A 16,662-nucleotide genomic window follows, 5' to 3' on the forward strand; every position below is an offset into this window, starting at 1 on the left:
GTAGGAGTTGAGGCATTACATTTAGTTTGACTCGATTCCACAGATAAATATTGTGAAAATAGCCAATCTACAAACACACAAGGTGTTGTGAGCTTGTAGATCTGCTATTTTCACCCTTCATGTTTGCCTCTTTCTTATATTCACTTACACTTCACTGTCATCTGGGGACCCACAGGTTGAGAACGTTCAGCTGTCAGTTTTTGCAGCTGTCTTTTTCTAGTTACTTTGTTCTTCCTTTTTTGTTGACGTGTACCGTTTGGTTTCATTTTCCAAAACTATAAATAGTGGCTAAATGGTTAAATTCGGACTCATATGCATTAAATTGAGCAAAAAAAAACAAGCATAAAGTTTAAATTAACCCTCTCCCCGTCATTACGGTAATATTCCCCCTGTCACGTGACCCCGGCTGGCCCTCTGAGCAGCAGAGCAGCATCTCTTCTCTCCTCCAGCATCTTGGATGATATATCTGTAGCTCCGTGTTGCTCCTCCGTTGCAGCGGCAGAAAGCATCAAAGCATATTAAATACAATAAAATGACCAAACTGCAGTTCCTCAACGTCTTCCTGACCGAGCGGCTGATGCTCGCCGCCCAGGAGATCTACAAGTCCGTGGAGGACACCATCCTGGAGTACCAGGAGGAGATAGCGCTCCGGGAGCGGGAGAACGACCATCTGAGGAGGCGGCTGCGGGAGGCAGGCATCGAGATATGGCCAGGTTAGCATGTTAGCAGCCCTTAGCATGTTAGCAATAGCGTTAGCATGTTAGCGGTAGCGTTAGCATGCTACGTTCTTGCCCTGTGGTTGCCACGTCCGCTTGTTATAAGCGACTTTGGGCTTGTTTTTCTGTAAAGTTGCTTGTAAATGTTATTGGTCTCATTATTTGGGCAGTGTAGTTGCTTAGTTGGGCTTGTTTCCTGATGTTATTTAAACCAGTGGTTCTCAAACTTTTTCATGTCAAGGACCCCCAAAATTGACACTTATTAGCCCGCGGACCCCCATTTGAAAAGATATGCCAGAGACCCCCATAAGAGAAGATTTTAGCAGTGATTCTCAACCATTTTAATTGCAAGGACCCCCAGTTTGACATGCATTAGGCTACGGACCCCCATTTAATGGCATTTCTATCTCTGGGACCCCAATTTATATTGTAAAATCAATGTTAATTTAACTCTTAGAGTGTACATATGGTTCCATTTGTACACTCAGAGTTACAGACCCATAAGGGTCAATTTGGTTCCTAACTATCCATCATTTAGCTGGGGACCGGGTCCAGGGGGTCCCCGGGACCCCCTGGACATCCCTTAAGGACCCCCGGGGGTCCCCGGACCCCACTTTGAGAACCAATGATTTAAACCAGTGGTTCTTAAATATGTTCATGGCAAAGACACCCCCCCCAAATTAATATGTAATTAATTACATATTTCCCAATCTTTTGAGTGTATATGTGCCAGGGATCCCATATTAGACTGTTAAAATGTTTAAACATTACATTACATACATTTTTCCCAAGATTTTTTTTCTCGAAAATAGCAAATCTACAAGCTCACAACGATCGGCTGTTTTTCAAATAGCCTGATGCATAGGCTTTTAAAGGTGCTCATGTGGTCGCTTCTTTTGGGCTTGTTTCCATAAGCCGGGTTGCTTATTTCTCTCGCAAAATCTGGCAACACTGCATGCTACATTCTTGCTAGCACTGTTAGCACGTTATTATTATGATTAAAAGTCGCACCCGCTTCCACATAAACGTGTTGCACAGCAAAGCACAGACTTCCAACACTGAGTATTAATGATTAAGAATGTATTAAAAAGGGACAGATCTGGCACGTTTTGAGCTTTTATTGCAGGCCTACACATAGGGCGCGTTCGAAAATTACGCACCGGAGCACACTCGCCTATTAGTTTGTATTGGCCAGTGCGCTCAGTGCTGTATTTTCGAACGCACCCATACATTCCAATCTGGCTAACACGTTAGCTCGTCGGCTAGCTGTAGTTCTAGATTCAGCCTGTGTTGTGGGGCTGCTGGCGCTAGCCCGGTTTCAACCTTTGTTCGTTAGCCCAGCTAGTTAGCTAGCCACTAGCCAGCCAAGTTAGCTGAGTGGCTTTTAATAACGCACTGTAGCTTTAAGATATGATTCTTCTCGTGCCTTTCATAGTCAGTGATTGTAAACTCACTAGATTGTAGCGTCATTGCTAGCTGCATACGTTTATTGTTTTTTTGTTGGTGTAGATGATAACTTGATACTCTCCCCCCCTACTGTGTGTGTGTGTGTGTGTGTGTGTGTGTGTGTGTGTGTGTGGTCAGACCGTCCATCCATGATGCTGGAGGACGAGGATGGTGAGCATCCCAGGCGCGAGTGGAGTCCCAGCATGGGGCACGAGGAACGCCTTCCTCTCCAGATCAAGGACAAGCGAGACCTCCGGTCCGCCAACCAGGGAGGCAGCGAGGAGCAGCAGCAGCTCCGCGGAGGAGGACACGGCTCGTGCAGCACGCCGGACTCCATGTTCACCCCGCCCCGCGTCAGCCAGGAGTATCCCCAGGAGGCCGCCCACACGTCCAGTCTCCCCCCGCAGAGCCAAGGCGTGGAGAACAGGGAGAGGGACTCCGGTTCCCGGGGCTCGTCCAGACACGTGAAGGCGGAGGGCGGAGCGGGGGGACACAGAGGATCGTCGGGGTCCTCCAACAGCGCTCCCCCTCAGCCCCTGGCGCCCGTCAACCCCAACTGCTCGAACGAGAACAACATTGACATTATCGGGGTGGAGAACGGAGGACAGATGGTGGGCTCTAAAGGAGGCGCCGGAGGCAGCAGAGGAGGACAGGGCGCCCACATGCGAAACCAACAGGCTGCCAACGCGGTGGACCCTCACCAGAAGTCGCCCCTGCAAGCCCACATGTCGTCGTTCTGCTGCAAGGTGTGCGGCGAGGCGTTCAGCCACGTCGGCCACTTGCACGTGCACGTGCAGGTGCACACGCGGGAAAAGCCCTACCGCTGCGGCGTGTGCGGCAAGTGCTGCAGCTCCTCCGGCAGGCTCCAGGAACACGCCCGCAGCCACACGGGCGAGAAGCCTTTCCGCTGCCAGATCTGCGGAAAGGGTTTCACGCAGATGGCCCACTTGAAGGTTCACATGCGGATCCACACCGGCGAGAAGCCCTACAGTTGCCCCGTGTGTGGCAAGTGCTTCAGCCGCTCTGACAAAATCAAAAGGCATCTGCAGACCCACAGCCGCGAGGGAACCTATTTCTCAGGGCAATGAAACCAGGGGTGTTTTCTGTTTTTGTTGAAAACGACCCAGTTTGTGAATCATGTTGATATAGGACACTTAAAAAAAAAAAGAAGCTAATTTTGCTGCCATTGAGACGAGGCTTTTCTTCCTACTTTCAAAGAACAAGGAATTCTGCATCTCTTAGAATGTTTTTATCTCTAGCCTAACACTTCTCCATGCCATAGTCCTGCAATAGAAGAATTTGTATTGCATAGTCAGTTTAGTACGTGTCATTTACTTACTTTTTTACTTGTCACTGAATATGAAATCTCTAAAGACACAATTTGATGACTTATTAGCTAGCCTTTTCTGAATTATTTAGCCTTTCTTTAGTCATATACCTAGCATGATGAACACAGTCACATGTCTTCCACACACCTTGAAATGAGAGGCATTCAGAATTGCAACAATGTGCAAACATTCCACCACTTACAACGTCGCTGTCGGGTGGAATCCTTGTATGTCCAAAACTGTTCCTTTTTTATTGTCATTGTTTTTAAATACAGTGGTGAAAATAGCCGATCTGCAAGCTCAAATAACACTTCTACAAGCTCACAACGCGACCCATTGTGAGCTTGTAGCTATGCTATTTTCACAGCTTTTTTGTGACACTCTTGTATGATGAAGTAGGGCATACATTTTACGGAAGAAATTGAAATATGGAGGAGATACAAGGTTTCTGTCCGACAGTAACAATATGATAAGCTTGTCTTGATTTTAGACACTTCAAATCCATAGGTTGTCAAGTTACACTTGACTTGGAAATTAGACTTGAGACCTGACTTGTACTTGTTCAAAGACTCGTAAACAGTCTGCTTGGAGACGAGAGCTTTGCTACATGAAATCAACCACATCATTTGTAGCCATATAACAGGAGAGAGTATTTCCAACCCATGAAGTTATTTTGTACCCCAGCCCCATTTAATACAATTAGGCATGGTCATATCTGCTTTATTACATAACATTTAAGGTTAATAATAATTAAAGGGCTATTCAGAAAGATGCCCCCAAAAATATGGATTTATCGGAAGACCATGACTAACTTGCAAGTGTCATAAGTGCTTTACCCCCTAGACTTTATTCTCTATCAAGACGGATCATTTGAAATTCACAATTTTCACACGTTTTCTCCGTTTTTTTCCGTTCTAAACAATAGTTTATTTGACTCCTGTAGCTGTCTTACTATTTGACCAAATATATAAAAAAAAGGTTTCTTACATAAAATACAATGTCACTTGGGCAAATTAGGTGTATTAAATTGGTAATTCCCTGATACATTGTTGCAGCGCTGAGTACAACCATGACATGTCATTTATACATGTTGTCCATTGAACTATTGGAGAAAATCTATTGTGAGACTGCTCTACTCTTTCATAAGATGATGTGATATTATTCTGTAAAAAATACCACTAGTCCCGATGCTATCATGCAATTTAGGAGTTTTGTGGTGTCCTTTTTGTATGACCTGCACTTATAGCATAATGATTGAGACGATGCAGAAAATGACTGCATCCATCACACAGGCCATACAGTATTATCCGAGGCTATGTATAAGCTTTTTTTCAAGGGGGTCGGTTAGTCAGTCTGTGCAAACTACAAGGTTTATATATTCACCAATGTTTCTTATTATAGCGCAGGTCTGTAAATGTCAGTTTCTTTTTTTAAGGGTGGTCTTGGTTGGAGGTCATTTTTAGGAACCAATGTATGATTCATCTTTTAGAATCCGGTGCTTGCTCAGTGCTACACTGCCCAACTCCAGCTGACCCTCTTTCGAAGAACTAACTGTGCAGTTACTTTTTCTCAGGACTTAATGCTGCATTCATGTCATATTCTTTTTAGCTCAAGACCCAAAAGAGAAAGTTTGCCCGGGACCCAAACTCATGAAAATAGCAGATCTACAAGCTCCCAACGCGTTGCTTCGCGCCGCGTTGAGAGCGTGCAGATCTGCTATTTTCACTACTTCTTAAACATTTTGTTTTCTAATTTCTGGAATTTCTTTGATTGTTTTTGTTTTATTTATTCATGAAATTCTGTTGGAAAAAATCGTTGAATTTGTTTTTAATTCATGAAACCTTTAGCATTTTTTTGGAATGTTTTTTTGAAAATATAAAAAACAAAATGTAGGAAACAAAAAATAAAGGGTTATTTACTCGCGATCCATAGAAATTGGTCTGCGACACACGTATGGGTCCTTATCCACTGTTTGGGAAACAGTGATATAGAGGCTGTCAAAAATATGCGACGCCTAACTGGAAAATCATACACATGCTGTTCCATGTATGAAAGGTAGGAGTTTTGTGGTGTGAGGGTGGGCTATGATATATTATATAATTTGCCCTCACTGTCCATCAGAAAGATATTGTTCCAAAAGGAACAACTCAAAACCCCTCAGTCAATGAATGGAAAAGCTGAGCATTCTTTAGCCACATTAACCCGGGTGTCCCTAATTTGGGCAAGGTTTCATAATTTATCCGAAATGTCAAAAAGTGCAGATCTTAAAGCTCACAACGTGTCACTACAGCGAAGTATATAGGGCTTAAAGGAGTAGTTCACCCAAAATATTACTTAATTTCTATCAATTACACACCCCATGAAGCCTTGAATTCATGGCCCTACTCAAAGAGTAGGGGCCGGTCATAAAAGTATTGGCTTAGGTATGCGCCAAAAGCGAAAGAATCTCCCATGAATTCAAGGCTTCATGGGGTGTGTAATTGATAGAAAATAAGTCATTTTTTGGGTGAACTACTCTTTTAAGTGGTAAAGAGTGTAGCATAGTAGTGTCCTCTTCAAGTTGTCCCCACATGTGCCATGAATGCAGCATGAGGCGACTGCACTACGTCCTCGAACCATCGACCAGCATCCCTCCTCTTCAGTCTAGCTCTCTGGGACAACTTTGCTCCCTCCATCCCTCACACAGACATACATACATATTACTGTACAGTGTTGTATCATTGTGTATTAAATGTTATTTTTTAATAAAGTAGTAATTGAGTATTTTTGATTTGTACAGCTGTTCATTCTTTTGACTGGGGATGGATGTAAACAAAACAGTGGGAAAAACATAAGCCATCCTGGGAGGGAGACACGCCAGGGTATATTACGGTAACGACATGACGTCACCGAGGCAGCCGACGACGCCATCTTTTTTTTTTGCGTCAGCCTGAATTTAGTCGGCGTGGAAAATAGCCGATCTACAAGTTCACAGGCGTTGTGAGCTTGTAAATCGGCTGTTTTCACACGCCACAGTGGCGCGCAACTACAGTAACCATCTCTGGTGGCGCGCCTTATCGTCAGTGTTGCCACGTCCGCTTATTATAAGCGACTTTGGGCTTGTTTTCCTGTAAAGTTCGTTCAACTTGCTTGTAAATATTGTAGTTGTGGGTTTAGTTTTTTTTTTCACATTTTCTTCCAAGATTCTTTTGAAAATAGCAGATCTACAAAAAGCTCACACAAGTTATAAAAAAAAAATATATATATTTTCACATTTTCTTCCAAGATTCTTTTGAAAATAGCAGATCTACAAGCTCACAACGCGTCGTGAGCTCACAAAAGTTATTAAAAAAAGATTAAAAAAAATTTCACACATTTTCTTCCAAGATATTTTTTCAAATAGCCGACGCATATAGGTTTAAAAGTGCTCATGTGGCCTAATAAATTACCTTATTTATTATGAATAACTTATTAATAAATAAGTTATGCTTCTTCTCCCTCCTTTTAGAATATGCATTTTTATTTTATTTTACTGTTATTCTGAATGATTTGCTTTCATTAGTTATATTGTTTTTAAAATTGCCTTATTCGAAATAAACTTTTCAATTCAATAATAAATAGTCGCTTCTTTTGGGCTTGTTTTCCTAGACATGGCTGCTTATTTCTCTCACAAAACCTGGCAAGAATACTGCTTACGATCACGTGACCCTTCGCCACAAGGAAGGCATGCGTTGATCGCAGGAAGAGTAAACAGAGGCGAGCAGTCAGTCAGTACAACAACAACCACCACAACTAGTTCTACACTAACGATGACTAAACTACAATACCTGAACACATACCTGACCGAGCGGTTGATGACCACTGCCGAAGACATCCTGCAGGTGATCAGGGAGACCATCCATGAGTTCCAGGAGGAGATCAGCCGCACGAAAAGTGAGAACCAGTATCTGAGGAGACAACTGGCTGCTCAAAGCACTGACACCAGAGGAGGAGGACAAGGTAATAACAATGATAACCAGTGGTGGAAGAAGTACTCCGATATTTTTTACTTAAGTAAAAGTAGCAATACAATTATTACAATATAAGTAAAAGGCCTGTGTTCAAAATGTTACTTGAGTAAAAGTACAAAAGTATATTCTTAAGGTATCAAAAGTGTAAGTACTGAAATGTTTGTAAATAGCAGATCTACGATCTACGATCTTGTAGATCGGCTAATCTCAAATAGCCTATGTATGAAATAGGGCTGAAGTGGTTAATGTATGTTTTATAATATAATAATGTATATCTGCAAAGTAACTAGTAACTAAAGTCTTAAAATAATTGTAGTGGAGTAAAAGTACAATATTTGCCTCTGAGATGAGATGTAGTGGAGTAGAAGTAAAAGTATTGGAAATTGGAAATACTCAAGTAAAGTACAAATACCTCAAAATTGTACTTAAGTACAGTACTTAAGTAAATGTACTTAGTTACTTTACACCACTGATGATAACAAGCCAAGATGATCCTTTTTCTTCTTCCACACTAACAGTCATCATCAGGATGAATATAAACACATGACAAGTTGTTGTTGGATCAAACTATGTTCTACTTAAAGTTAAAAAGCTACTGTGGATTACAAACTACAATATAAACTCAATGTTCCCATCGAAAGGAGGTGACATACACTTCCTTTTTTATATGTGTTTGTATTATAGTTTTTTTCCCACAGAAAGGAGGTGACATTCACTTCCTTTTTATGTGTGTTTGTATTATTGTTATTTTTTTGCTGATGTTGATGAATTGAATACATAGGGTCACAATAGAAACAAGTCCCCAGGACCTTTTTTGTACTATCCTTTAAGCCTTAATGTCACTCTGACAGACTGACTACCTCGTGCTGTTTATATTTCGGACTAATATTCAGTCAATCTATCAAACAATGGCAATCCTCCAACCTCCCCTTTAAAGCACATATTGCACGTTGGAAGAGGTTTTGATTGTAGTTATACCTTATACCTTATCTTGCCATCATGTAACTCCAAATATTGGTGAGATATCTCAAGTTTTTTGCTCCATTGATTAGAAATTGATCATCAGAATGATTCTCCCCATTTATTTACTAGGACCACAATGGAAACAAGTACCCAGGCCTTTGTTTGTGTTATCCTTTTAGCCTAAATCAATGTCTGACTGTACCTTACGCTGTTTACATCTCTGACTAATACAGTATTCAATCAATCAATCAAACATTGCAAGGTGAAAAGTCAATGTGTTAGCACGTAAACTAACACAAAGTGAGTTCTGCCAATGAATCCATAACATTACGAAACCAGTTTCCTCTTTTTGTTGATTTCTACTATTTGAGAAGATCCGGTATTAAGAAACATAAAATTAGGCCCTGGGGCCACCTTGGAAGCAAACACAGTTTTTCAGCACCATAGACAGCACCTTATTTTACCCAAAGGCAGTCTGTGGAGGCCTATTATCCAATCAAATACAACGTTTGATTGGATTTTACCATCACCATCAGCTTACTGAGCAATGATTACTATCAGAATATATGGCTATTTAACACTTATTGTAAGAAAAAGAAAAACACTATAAAGCACCTTTTAAATGTTGCCAATACAAGTTTTGAGGCGGGCGCGTAGATGTTGTATGTGGGGCTGTATGTACCCAGTGGAGTGGAGTTATGGACAGAATAGAGTATTTGTTTGAATGAGTAATTGTGCACACACACACACACACACACACACACACACACACACACACACACACACACACACACACACACACACACACACACACACACACACACACACACACACACACAATGTTGCTCCCAAATATTTGTGCAGATTACTTTTCCAGGGTCAGCTATCCCACCACCAGAGGTAGCTCCACAAACGCTGTGCCATGCGTGCAGGTTTAAAACCTGGATGGGAGAAAGGACTTTTGTTTCTGCAGCCTTATGAGGAATGGTTTGCCTGCAGGCTTCAAGTCAAACGGCACCAAAGAGGCTGCTGCTGAATACCAGTTGGTCCTGATCATAAAATTCTATGTGTTTTAGATTAAAATTCAACACAGTTTTTCGGTTTATTTGCTCCCTTCTGTTACCCAATGAGCTCTAGGGCATTTCTTGTGTTATCTTTGTGTTATACTTTGGCACAGACAGTGCAGACATTTCCAACAACCCCTGTTACACCAATGATCAACAATAGTAATTCTATTAACTCAAATATCATATCTGTCGGGTGGAAACCTCATATGTCCAAAACTGCTACTTTTCAGGATTCAAGATAGCAAAAGTAGCAGATCTACAAGCTCAAAACGTGTCGCTTCATGCCACGTGTCGAGCTTGTAGATCTGATACCTTTGATGCTTTTGTGTGACGCTGTAGTATGATCAAGTAGGGCATTCATTTACGAAAAAACACAAAGTTAAGAGTATGGAGATATAACGATATACTAATTTTGTCACTCAAAGTTAGTTTTGGAGCAGAGATGTAGGTCAGTGTTAAAAATGTAGTTGCACCTGAGTAATAAAGGCTTCATTCCTCTCCAACAGAAAACTGTAACGTTACACTTTTAAACTCACCTGAGTAGCTCATGTATTTTCGAAAACTTAATGTGTGTGTGTATATATATATATATATATATATATATATATACATACACACACACACACACACACACACACACACACACACACACACACACACACACACACACACACACACACACACACACACACACACACACACACACGCGCACACGCGCGCGTATATATACAGTACATGCACACGGTAATATGTGACAAATATGTTGTGCTTCACCACAACCTTAGCCTCGATCTCCAGGCTTTTAGTAGTTTTGCTAAAAAATAAAAGCCTGGCCCAGCGCGTCGGTGTACTCGGTATGAGGAAGTGTTTCATTTCCCAACCAACCAGAGTGCAGTGGGCGTCGCTCGTAATGTTGTGTTAACGGGGCGGGGGTTGACGGACAGATCGGTGAACCAATGGGATCAGGCGCAATCTCTCGCCGGCTCTATACACCCGCCCCTCTATACACGAAATCAGGAGCGTTGGGGCAGCCTACCACAACCTGAACGTTATAGATTGCACTAAACAAAGAAACTAAACACTACAACTGCAGTAACAGCCCTTGCTACATCTTCTGGCTTATATCTGCATGGTACCTGCGCTACAGTGCCATCTAACAACTCAAATACATTGAGCTCATGCAATTTATTTTCCCATTGCAGCACCGCATCAGACCGTGTGGGTTCGTGTCGTTCCGCCGGCCCACGACAAGCAACCATGTGAGCTGGACAAGAGTCCCGGTGTTGTCCGCGAAGACCCACAACCACAACATCCACCACAACCTCCACCACAACCTCCACAGATCAAGGAGGAACGGAAACTCAGAGCATGTCGAAAGGAGGGAAAGCCTCGAGAGCCACCTGCCAACACAGCGGGCAACAGTGACCTCAGTGCTTGTGTTTATGGGACGACTGATAACGGCCGCACACCTCCGCAACAGCCAGACCAAACTCCACCTCACGTCAACACGGAAGACTGTGACTTCCAAGTAACGGATCAGTTCAAAACCGAAACTCAACATGAGGAGTATGGCGAGTCAAAGACACTTAGTATTTATGAACCCGAACCCCTGGCTCCGGTCGGTGCACAGTGCTCTAGAACTCAAAACGAGTGCACGGAACGCATGCTGCCGAATCAAAGGGACTGGGACGAAGAAGAAGACTTGATAGCAGCTCACAGCAACAGCGGCCCTCAGTCCGCAGAGTGCATGGAGTCCTTAACCTCACAACAGCAATACCTCACGTATCACATGCAATCACTCAACGACAAACTGGGATCGTCCCTCTGCAACCTCTGTGGCAAAACCTTCAGTTCGTTGGGGAAGTTAAAGGAGCACCAGAGACTCCACACGGGGGAGAGACCTTACTGCTGTGAATTCTGTGGCAAGCGCTTCAACCAGAACTGCAATTTAAAGGTCCACGTCAGGGTTCACACCGGGGAGAAACCCTACCCTTGCCCAGTGTGTGGGAAGGGGTTCAGTCAGTCCAGCCAGGTTAAAATGCACCTCAGAACTCATAGATAAATCTCATCCGACGTTGCTTGGATCTTTCTGCAAAAACAAAACATTTTTGAAAGTGTATGAATGCATATGACATGTACTATAAGACATTATTATGGAAACAGCTATGTAGAATATGTCATATCATATGATTAAAGCTGCATTTTTTTAATAGTCACAAGTCCTGAAAATAGTGAAATCTGTGTGAAGATAAAATATATTATGATACCAACCAATATAGTGCAGCAGTTGCTCAGGAGGTAGGAAAATGGAAGATCCCCAGTTCGAGTTCAATTGTCCTTGAGTAAGACAGTGGTTCTCAAACGTTTTCATGTCAAGGATCCCCAAAATGAGATGTATTTGGCCGCAGACCCCCATGTCAAAATATTTTGTTCCCAGAAGCAAAGATTTGAGTTACAAATGTTCGCTTAAAAAAATATTATATTCAAACATTTGCAAAAAAGTTCACGATTTAACAAAAAAATGTTTTTGAATAGCCAAAGTATAAAAGGTTAAAGTGGTTAACATTATTGTGATGCTATATTAACACATTTAGCTGGGGACCCCCTGGAACCCCCCTAAGGACCCCTGGCCGGTCCCCGGACTCCACTTTGAGAACCAACAGAGTAAGACACAGGAACTGCTTCTGCTAGGTGTCTCCCCACCCAGTGCCCACTGTCAGAGAATTGGATCTTTCTGAACGGATCACAGTGCTGACCTCTATTTATCCCCTGCTGTTGACAGCCGGGTTTATTGTTAGGCGTGTCAAGCTCCTGTCAGATTTTTTGAACACCTCAAGCTGCGTTCACACCGGCAGATGCAAAAGATACAAAGATACACAGGGTTCCCACGGTCATGAAATTCCTGGAAATATTTAGAAATAAAATAAACTGTTTTTCAGGCATGGAAAAGGTTTGGAATAAATCAAATGTTTTGGAAAATGTTTGGACATAATTTACAGTTTTTGGCTATTGATTTTGTAAAAAGAAAAAAGTCCCAAAACATGTCTAGCATTATGTGAAATACGTGTGGCCTAATGTATACAGGACTTCATGTGACAAAAATAATAGATCTAAGTCAGATCTGTATGTTGCACCGTGGCGTTATTATGGATCCCACTTCAGTTCTAGGCAAAACCCGCTGTGATTGGCCAGTAGTCGCTGTGATTGACAGTTCTTGTTTTTGCAACTATGCCTAAACCTAACCTTAACCCTAACCTCAGTAAGACTATGCCTAAACCTAACCTTAACCCTAAACCTAACCTCAGTAAGACTATGCCTGCCAGGGAGCCTATCAGACTGGTAAGGCGGGTCTACATCCTATAACGTTGGTGGGATTCATAATCACGCTGCACGGTGATACGTTGTTAGCTAGTAGATCTGTTCTGTTTGTCACATGACAACTTTGCTCGAGTCTGTCCTGGTGCATTGATAGAACACTGCTGCATGTGGCCTCATTATTGCACCATAATTGCTATAGGCCTAGAAATGGGGTAAAATACTTTGGAAAAGTTTTGAAAATGCATTGTTAAAAAATGGGTGGGAACCCTGTATACAAAGCTACTCAGCATATTTGTAGCTTTGTATCTTTGAAGCTGAAGTTGAAACCAGCTCAACTTTTTGTAGCTTTGTAGCTGTTTCAGCTTTTGTAGCAGCTACAAATGTTGGGTGTATGTTTGTATCTTCATGTTGCTGGCTTTCTTTTGAAAATGAATGGTAGCCCATGTATCTTTGAATCTGGCAGTGTGGTCTAGATTCAAAGATACAGTGTTCCAGATACAAAGATACGAAACCACAATTGTGGTGTCGACGACCGTGTTGAGCGACACAGATACAAAGGGACAGAGCGACAAATATGCTGTTTATCTTTGTATCTTTATATCTGCCCGTGTGAACGCACCATTACTCTTTAAAGAAAAATGAAAACCTGCTCACCCTAACCCCTCGTAACCATGCTTAGGGCGCGGTCCCACCAAAACAGGGTCGGCCGCTGTTAAACGCAGGTTGTGTGCGGCCACGTTTTTTTTGCAGCCAGCGCATTCTAAATAAACGGAGTGACCCACCTGTCACACACTTTCAGGACCCTCCCACGCAACAGCTACAATCAGTTGTTCTATCGCAAGCACCATGTCGCTTCCTGAGTCTTGGGATGGTCCGCCTTCGACTCACCCGATTGGACAGAGGAGGAAAAGCAGCATAGAGCGCAAAAATGCAAGGTGTGCGCGACAAGCGGAAAGATGCGCTCTTGCGTGAATCCACGCATTTGCATTGACAAAGCATTGGCAGATTCCGCCCCAGAGGTAAAATAAAAGTGCGGTGGGACCGCGCCCTTAGTGTGGAGTTTCCAACCATGGTTATCTGTGCAAAAGGTAATAATGACTTGATTGGTGAACTACCTGCATCTTCACTGGTGATAATAAAACTGACACACTTTGACTGGATTCATGTTGGCTTCTGTAGGTCGTTGGGTGCATGTGAGTGTTTAAAGGGATATTTGACTTTCAAATATGTTTGAAAGTGAAATGTCCCTTTAATAGACGGGATGGGGAGCTGAACGGGAAGTGGGGGATGGAGAGAGCAAGGGCTGCATACTGCACAATGTACTGTAACTTTAATGATAAATGGCCACTTTTCCTTAGACCCAGTCCATAGTGCTTATGACAGAAGCTGCTTAAAGCGTTGTTGTTTTTTTTACTTAAAGAGATATTTCACTTTAAAACATATTTGGGGTCATTTTAACACATACTCAGGCTTTTGTGAGCACCCCAGACAGTTTTTAAGAAGCTTGATTCAGTATTTAGATATTTGATATTAATTTGATCAGTTCAAAGAGAAGATTGTGTGCACATCCCACACCTGTATTTAGGCCAGGTGCTGGACATCAAGGAAGAATCAAGGAAAAGAAGAAGGAAGTCCGCACTGTTCTCAAGCTCCAAGAAACTCACTTTTTATTTGTGCAACGTTTCGACCTTCTAGGTCTTCATCAGGCACATATTTGCCTGATGAAGACCTAGAAGATCGAAACGTTGCAAAAATAAAAAGTGAGTTTCTTGGAGCTTGAGAACAGTGTGCGGACTTCCATATTAATTTGATCAGACATGCCCCCTTCCTATATAAACCCATTGTAACTACAAACTCTATTTTAACCATGATAGATTCGTCAAAAACACCCGTCCTTGGTACTGGTGACTGATATTGTCCTTCTAATACGTGAGGGGCCGTGTTTTCTCAATTACATTTTTCATGCATTTTATTTTATCTTTTGATTTCTTTAATTTTCAAAAGAAATTGTAAAGAAATTATGAAAAAAGTCCTCTAAAGGTCTGCTATTTTCGGTGCACGACACCGTCATGTGACGAAGGATGAACTATAGGCTTTAATCAAGACTAAATGACCATATTGTTGCTGTCATGCAGAAACCTCTTATCTCCATATTTTAACTTTTTGTGTTTTTCCCCGTAAATTAATGCCCTACTTGATCGTACTACAGCGTCACACAAAAGTTTCAAAAATAGCAGATCTACAAGCTTGTCGATCTGCTATTTTTGCTATGTTGGAATTTGAATCCTGAGAAGTAACAGTCTTGGACGATTATAATGTAATTTAGGTTCAGTTTCTGTGTATTGCACATTATTACAATCTCTCAGTCAGTAACCTCCTTGTTTTTCCCTAGTCTATAACCTGTATACACAGACAATCATAACCATTGTAATGGTTATGATTGAAAAAAAAATCTAAAGTAAAAGAAATAATAATAATCAAGTTCACATTGATTGTAATATACCATGCACATTCAAATGCAATGAAATGCACGTGACCTGACTCTCTCAGCCCTTAAAAAACATATAGGAAACAAAGAGGAAATGAAAAATAAATAACAAAAACAAATAAGACATCAGGAATCCCACAAAATAAGTTATGTGAGCCTAACTGTAGGTGCATATACTGTTAAATATTCAGTCTGAGACTCATAACATTTAATTCATTACAAAGTAGTGAAAATGTCCCACATTTATCCAGTGTGTACACGAACAGAAAATATCAATTAACATTGTTGTTACAAATGCAGAACACTAGGTGGCAACACTGACTGCTTTAGTGTACTTCATGAACATATTGGGCAATGTGCATACATAGTGACAGGGTCCTTGTCCTAGAGCAGTGATTTTCAACCCTTTTCATATCAAGGTCCATTATTTTTGGGCATTTGAGCCAAGGACCACCATTTGATGAGATTTAGACTCTCAGACCCAAAACTGAATATTTTGTTACCGTTGCATACGATTTTGTCCACAATTCCATGCTGTATTGATGTTGGTACCATAGGAGAGACAACAGGCAAACGTTGATAATTATTTTTTAAAGTAGGCCTATATGCAGATGTTTAACAATAATTTAATTCTTGAGAACGTAAAATGGAATTTCATTTTACACTCTCAATAGTTAAAGATCTAATTCATAATTCAGGGTTCATTTGGTTACCAACTCTTCATCTGGGGGGACCACCTGGAACCCCCTCAAGGACCACTGCCCGCCCCAGGACCACTAGTTGAGAACCACTATTATAGTGACAGGCCCCTTGTCCTAGAGACAATAAGCTGCTACAGTATTACTTTGACTTAATTATTTTACAGCAAAAATTACTCAATTTACTATGACAAATGTTATGTCTGATTTTTCAGTACATTGCTCTGAGAATGATGAGAATGTTACACATTAATTCACATTCTCTCTTAAGACCAGATGTGACAAGATGTGTTCTCTATTAAAAGGCTCCCTAATAAGCCAAATATGCCTTAAAACATTATAATTGCCCTCTAACTGAAATAATATAAAAATATTTCATCTTTTACTGAAATGGCAGGTTGATGATGTCATTTGTCCATGTGTGGTCCAGCCATATGGAATGCATAATAAATCATATTTAAAATGTTGTTTTGATGATCATATTAACCGTAGGAAGTATTACGTTGTTTTTTATTATAGGACGGTTTTGTGACACTGTATGACGAAGTAGTAGGGCATTAATTTACGGAGGAAAGAAACAAAATCAAAAATCGAAATGTGGAGATATAAGGTTTCTGCCTGACAGCAACGATATCTATTTGTGTGTGTG

General features: G+C 41.5%; 2 protein-coding genes across 2 annotated transcripts; both read left to right on the forward strand.

Annotated features, from left to right (window-relative positions):
- Positions 1-404: 404 nt before the first annotated feature.
- On the forward strand, positions 405-6,245 carry LOC308082293 (uncharacterized protein). Its single transcript, XM_080424002.1, has 2 exons — positions 405-713; positions 2,301-6,245. The coding sequence occupies exons 1-2, from the start codon at positions 533-535 to the stop codon at positions 3,248-3,250; spliced, it is 1,131 nt and encodes a 376-aa protein (XP_080280128.1). The 5' UTR covers positions 405-532; the 3' UTR covers positions 3,251-6,245.
- Positions 6,246-7,238: 993 nt separating this feature from the next.
- On the forward strand, positions 7,239-13,982 carry LOC308081663 (uncharacterized protein). The gene is made up of 2 exons (XM_080423244.1): positions 7,239-7,468; positions 10,712-13,982. The coding sequence occupies exons 1-2, from the start codon at positions 7,279-7,281 to the stop codon at positions 11,569-11,571; spliced, it is 1,050 nt and encodes a 349-aa protein (XP_080279370.1). The 5' UTR covers positions 7,239-7,278; the 3' UTR covers positions 11,572-13,982.
- The last annotated feature ends 2,680 nt before the right edge of the window (positions 13,983-16,662 follow it).

Source organism: Gymnoscopelus braueri (genome assembly GCF_963280865.1).
Source record: "Gymnoscopelus braueri genome assembly, chromosome: 3".
Lineage (NCBI taxonomy): Eukaryota > Metazoa > Chordata > Actinopteri > Myctophiformes > Myctophidae > Gymnoscopelus > Gymnoscopelus braueri.

Bases quoted from the DNA above. Each gene is read 5' to 3' on its own strand.
- LOC308082293 (XM_080424002.1), top strand. From the start codon at position 533: ATGACCAAACTGCAGTTCCTCAACGTCTTCCTGACCGAGCGGCTGATG. The intron at 714-2,300 runs GTTAGCATGTTA...GTGTGTGGTCAG, and splicing joins AGGCATCGAGATATGGCCAG to ACCGTCCATCCATGATGCTG.
- LOC308081663 (XM_080423244.1), top strand. From the start codon at position 7,279: ATGACTAAACTACAATACCTGAACACATACCTGACCGAGCGGTTGATG. The intron at 7,469-10,711 runs GTAATAACAATG...TTCCCATTGCAG, and splicing joins CACCAGAGGAGGAGGACAAG to CACCGCATCAGACCGTGTGG.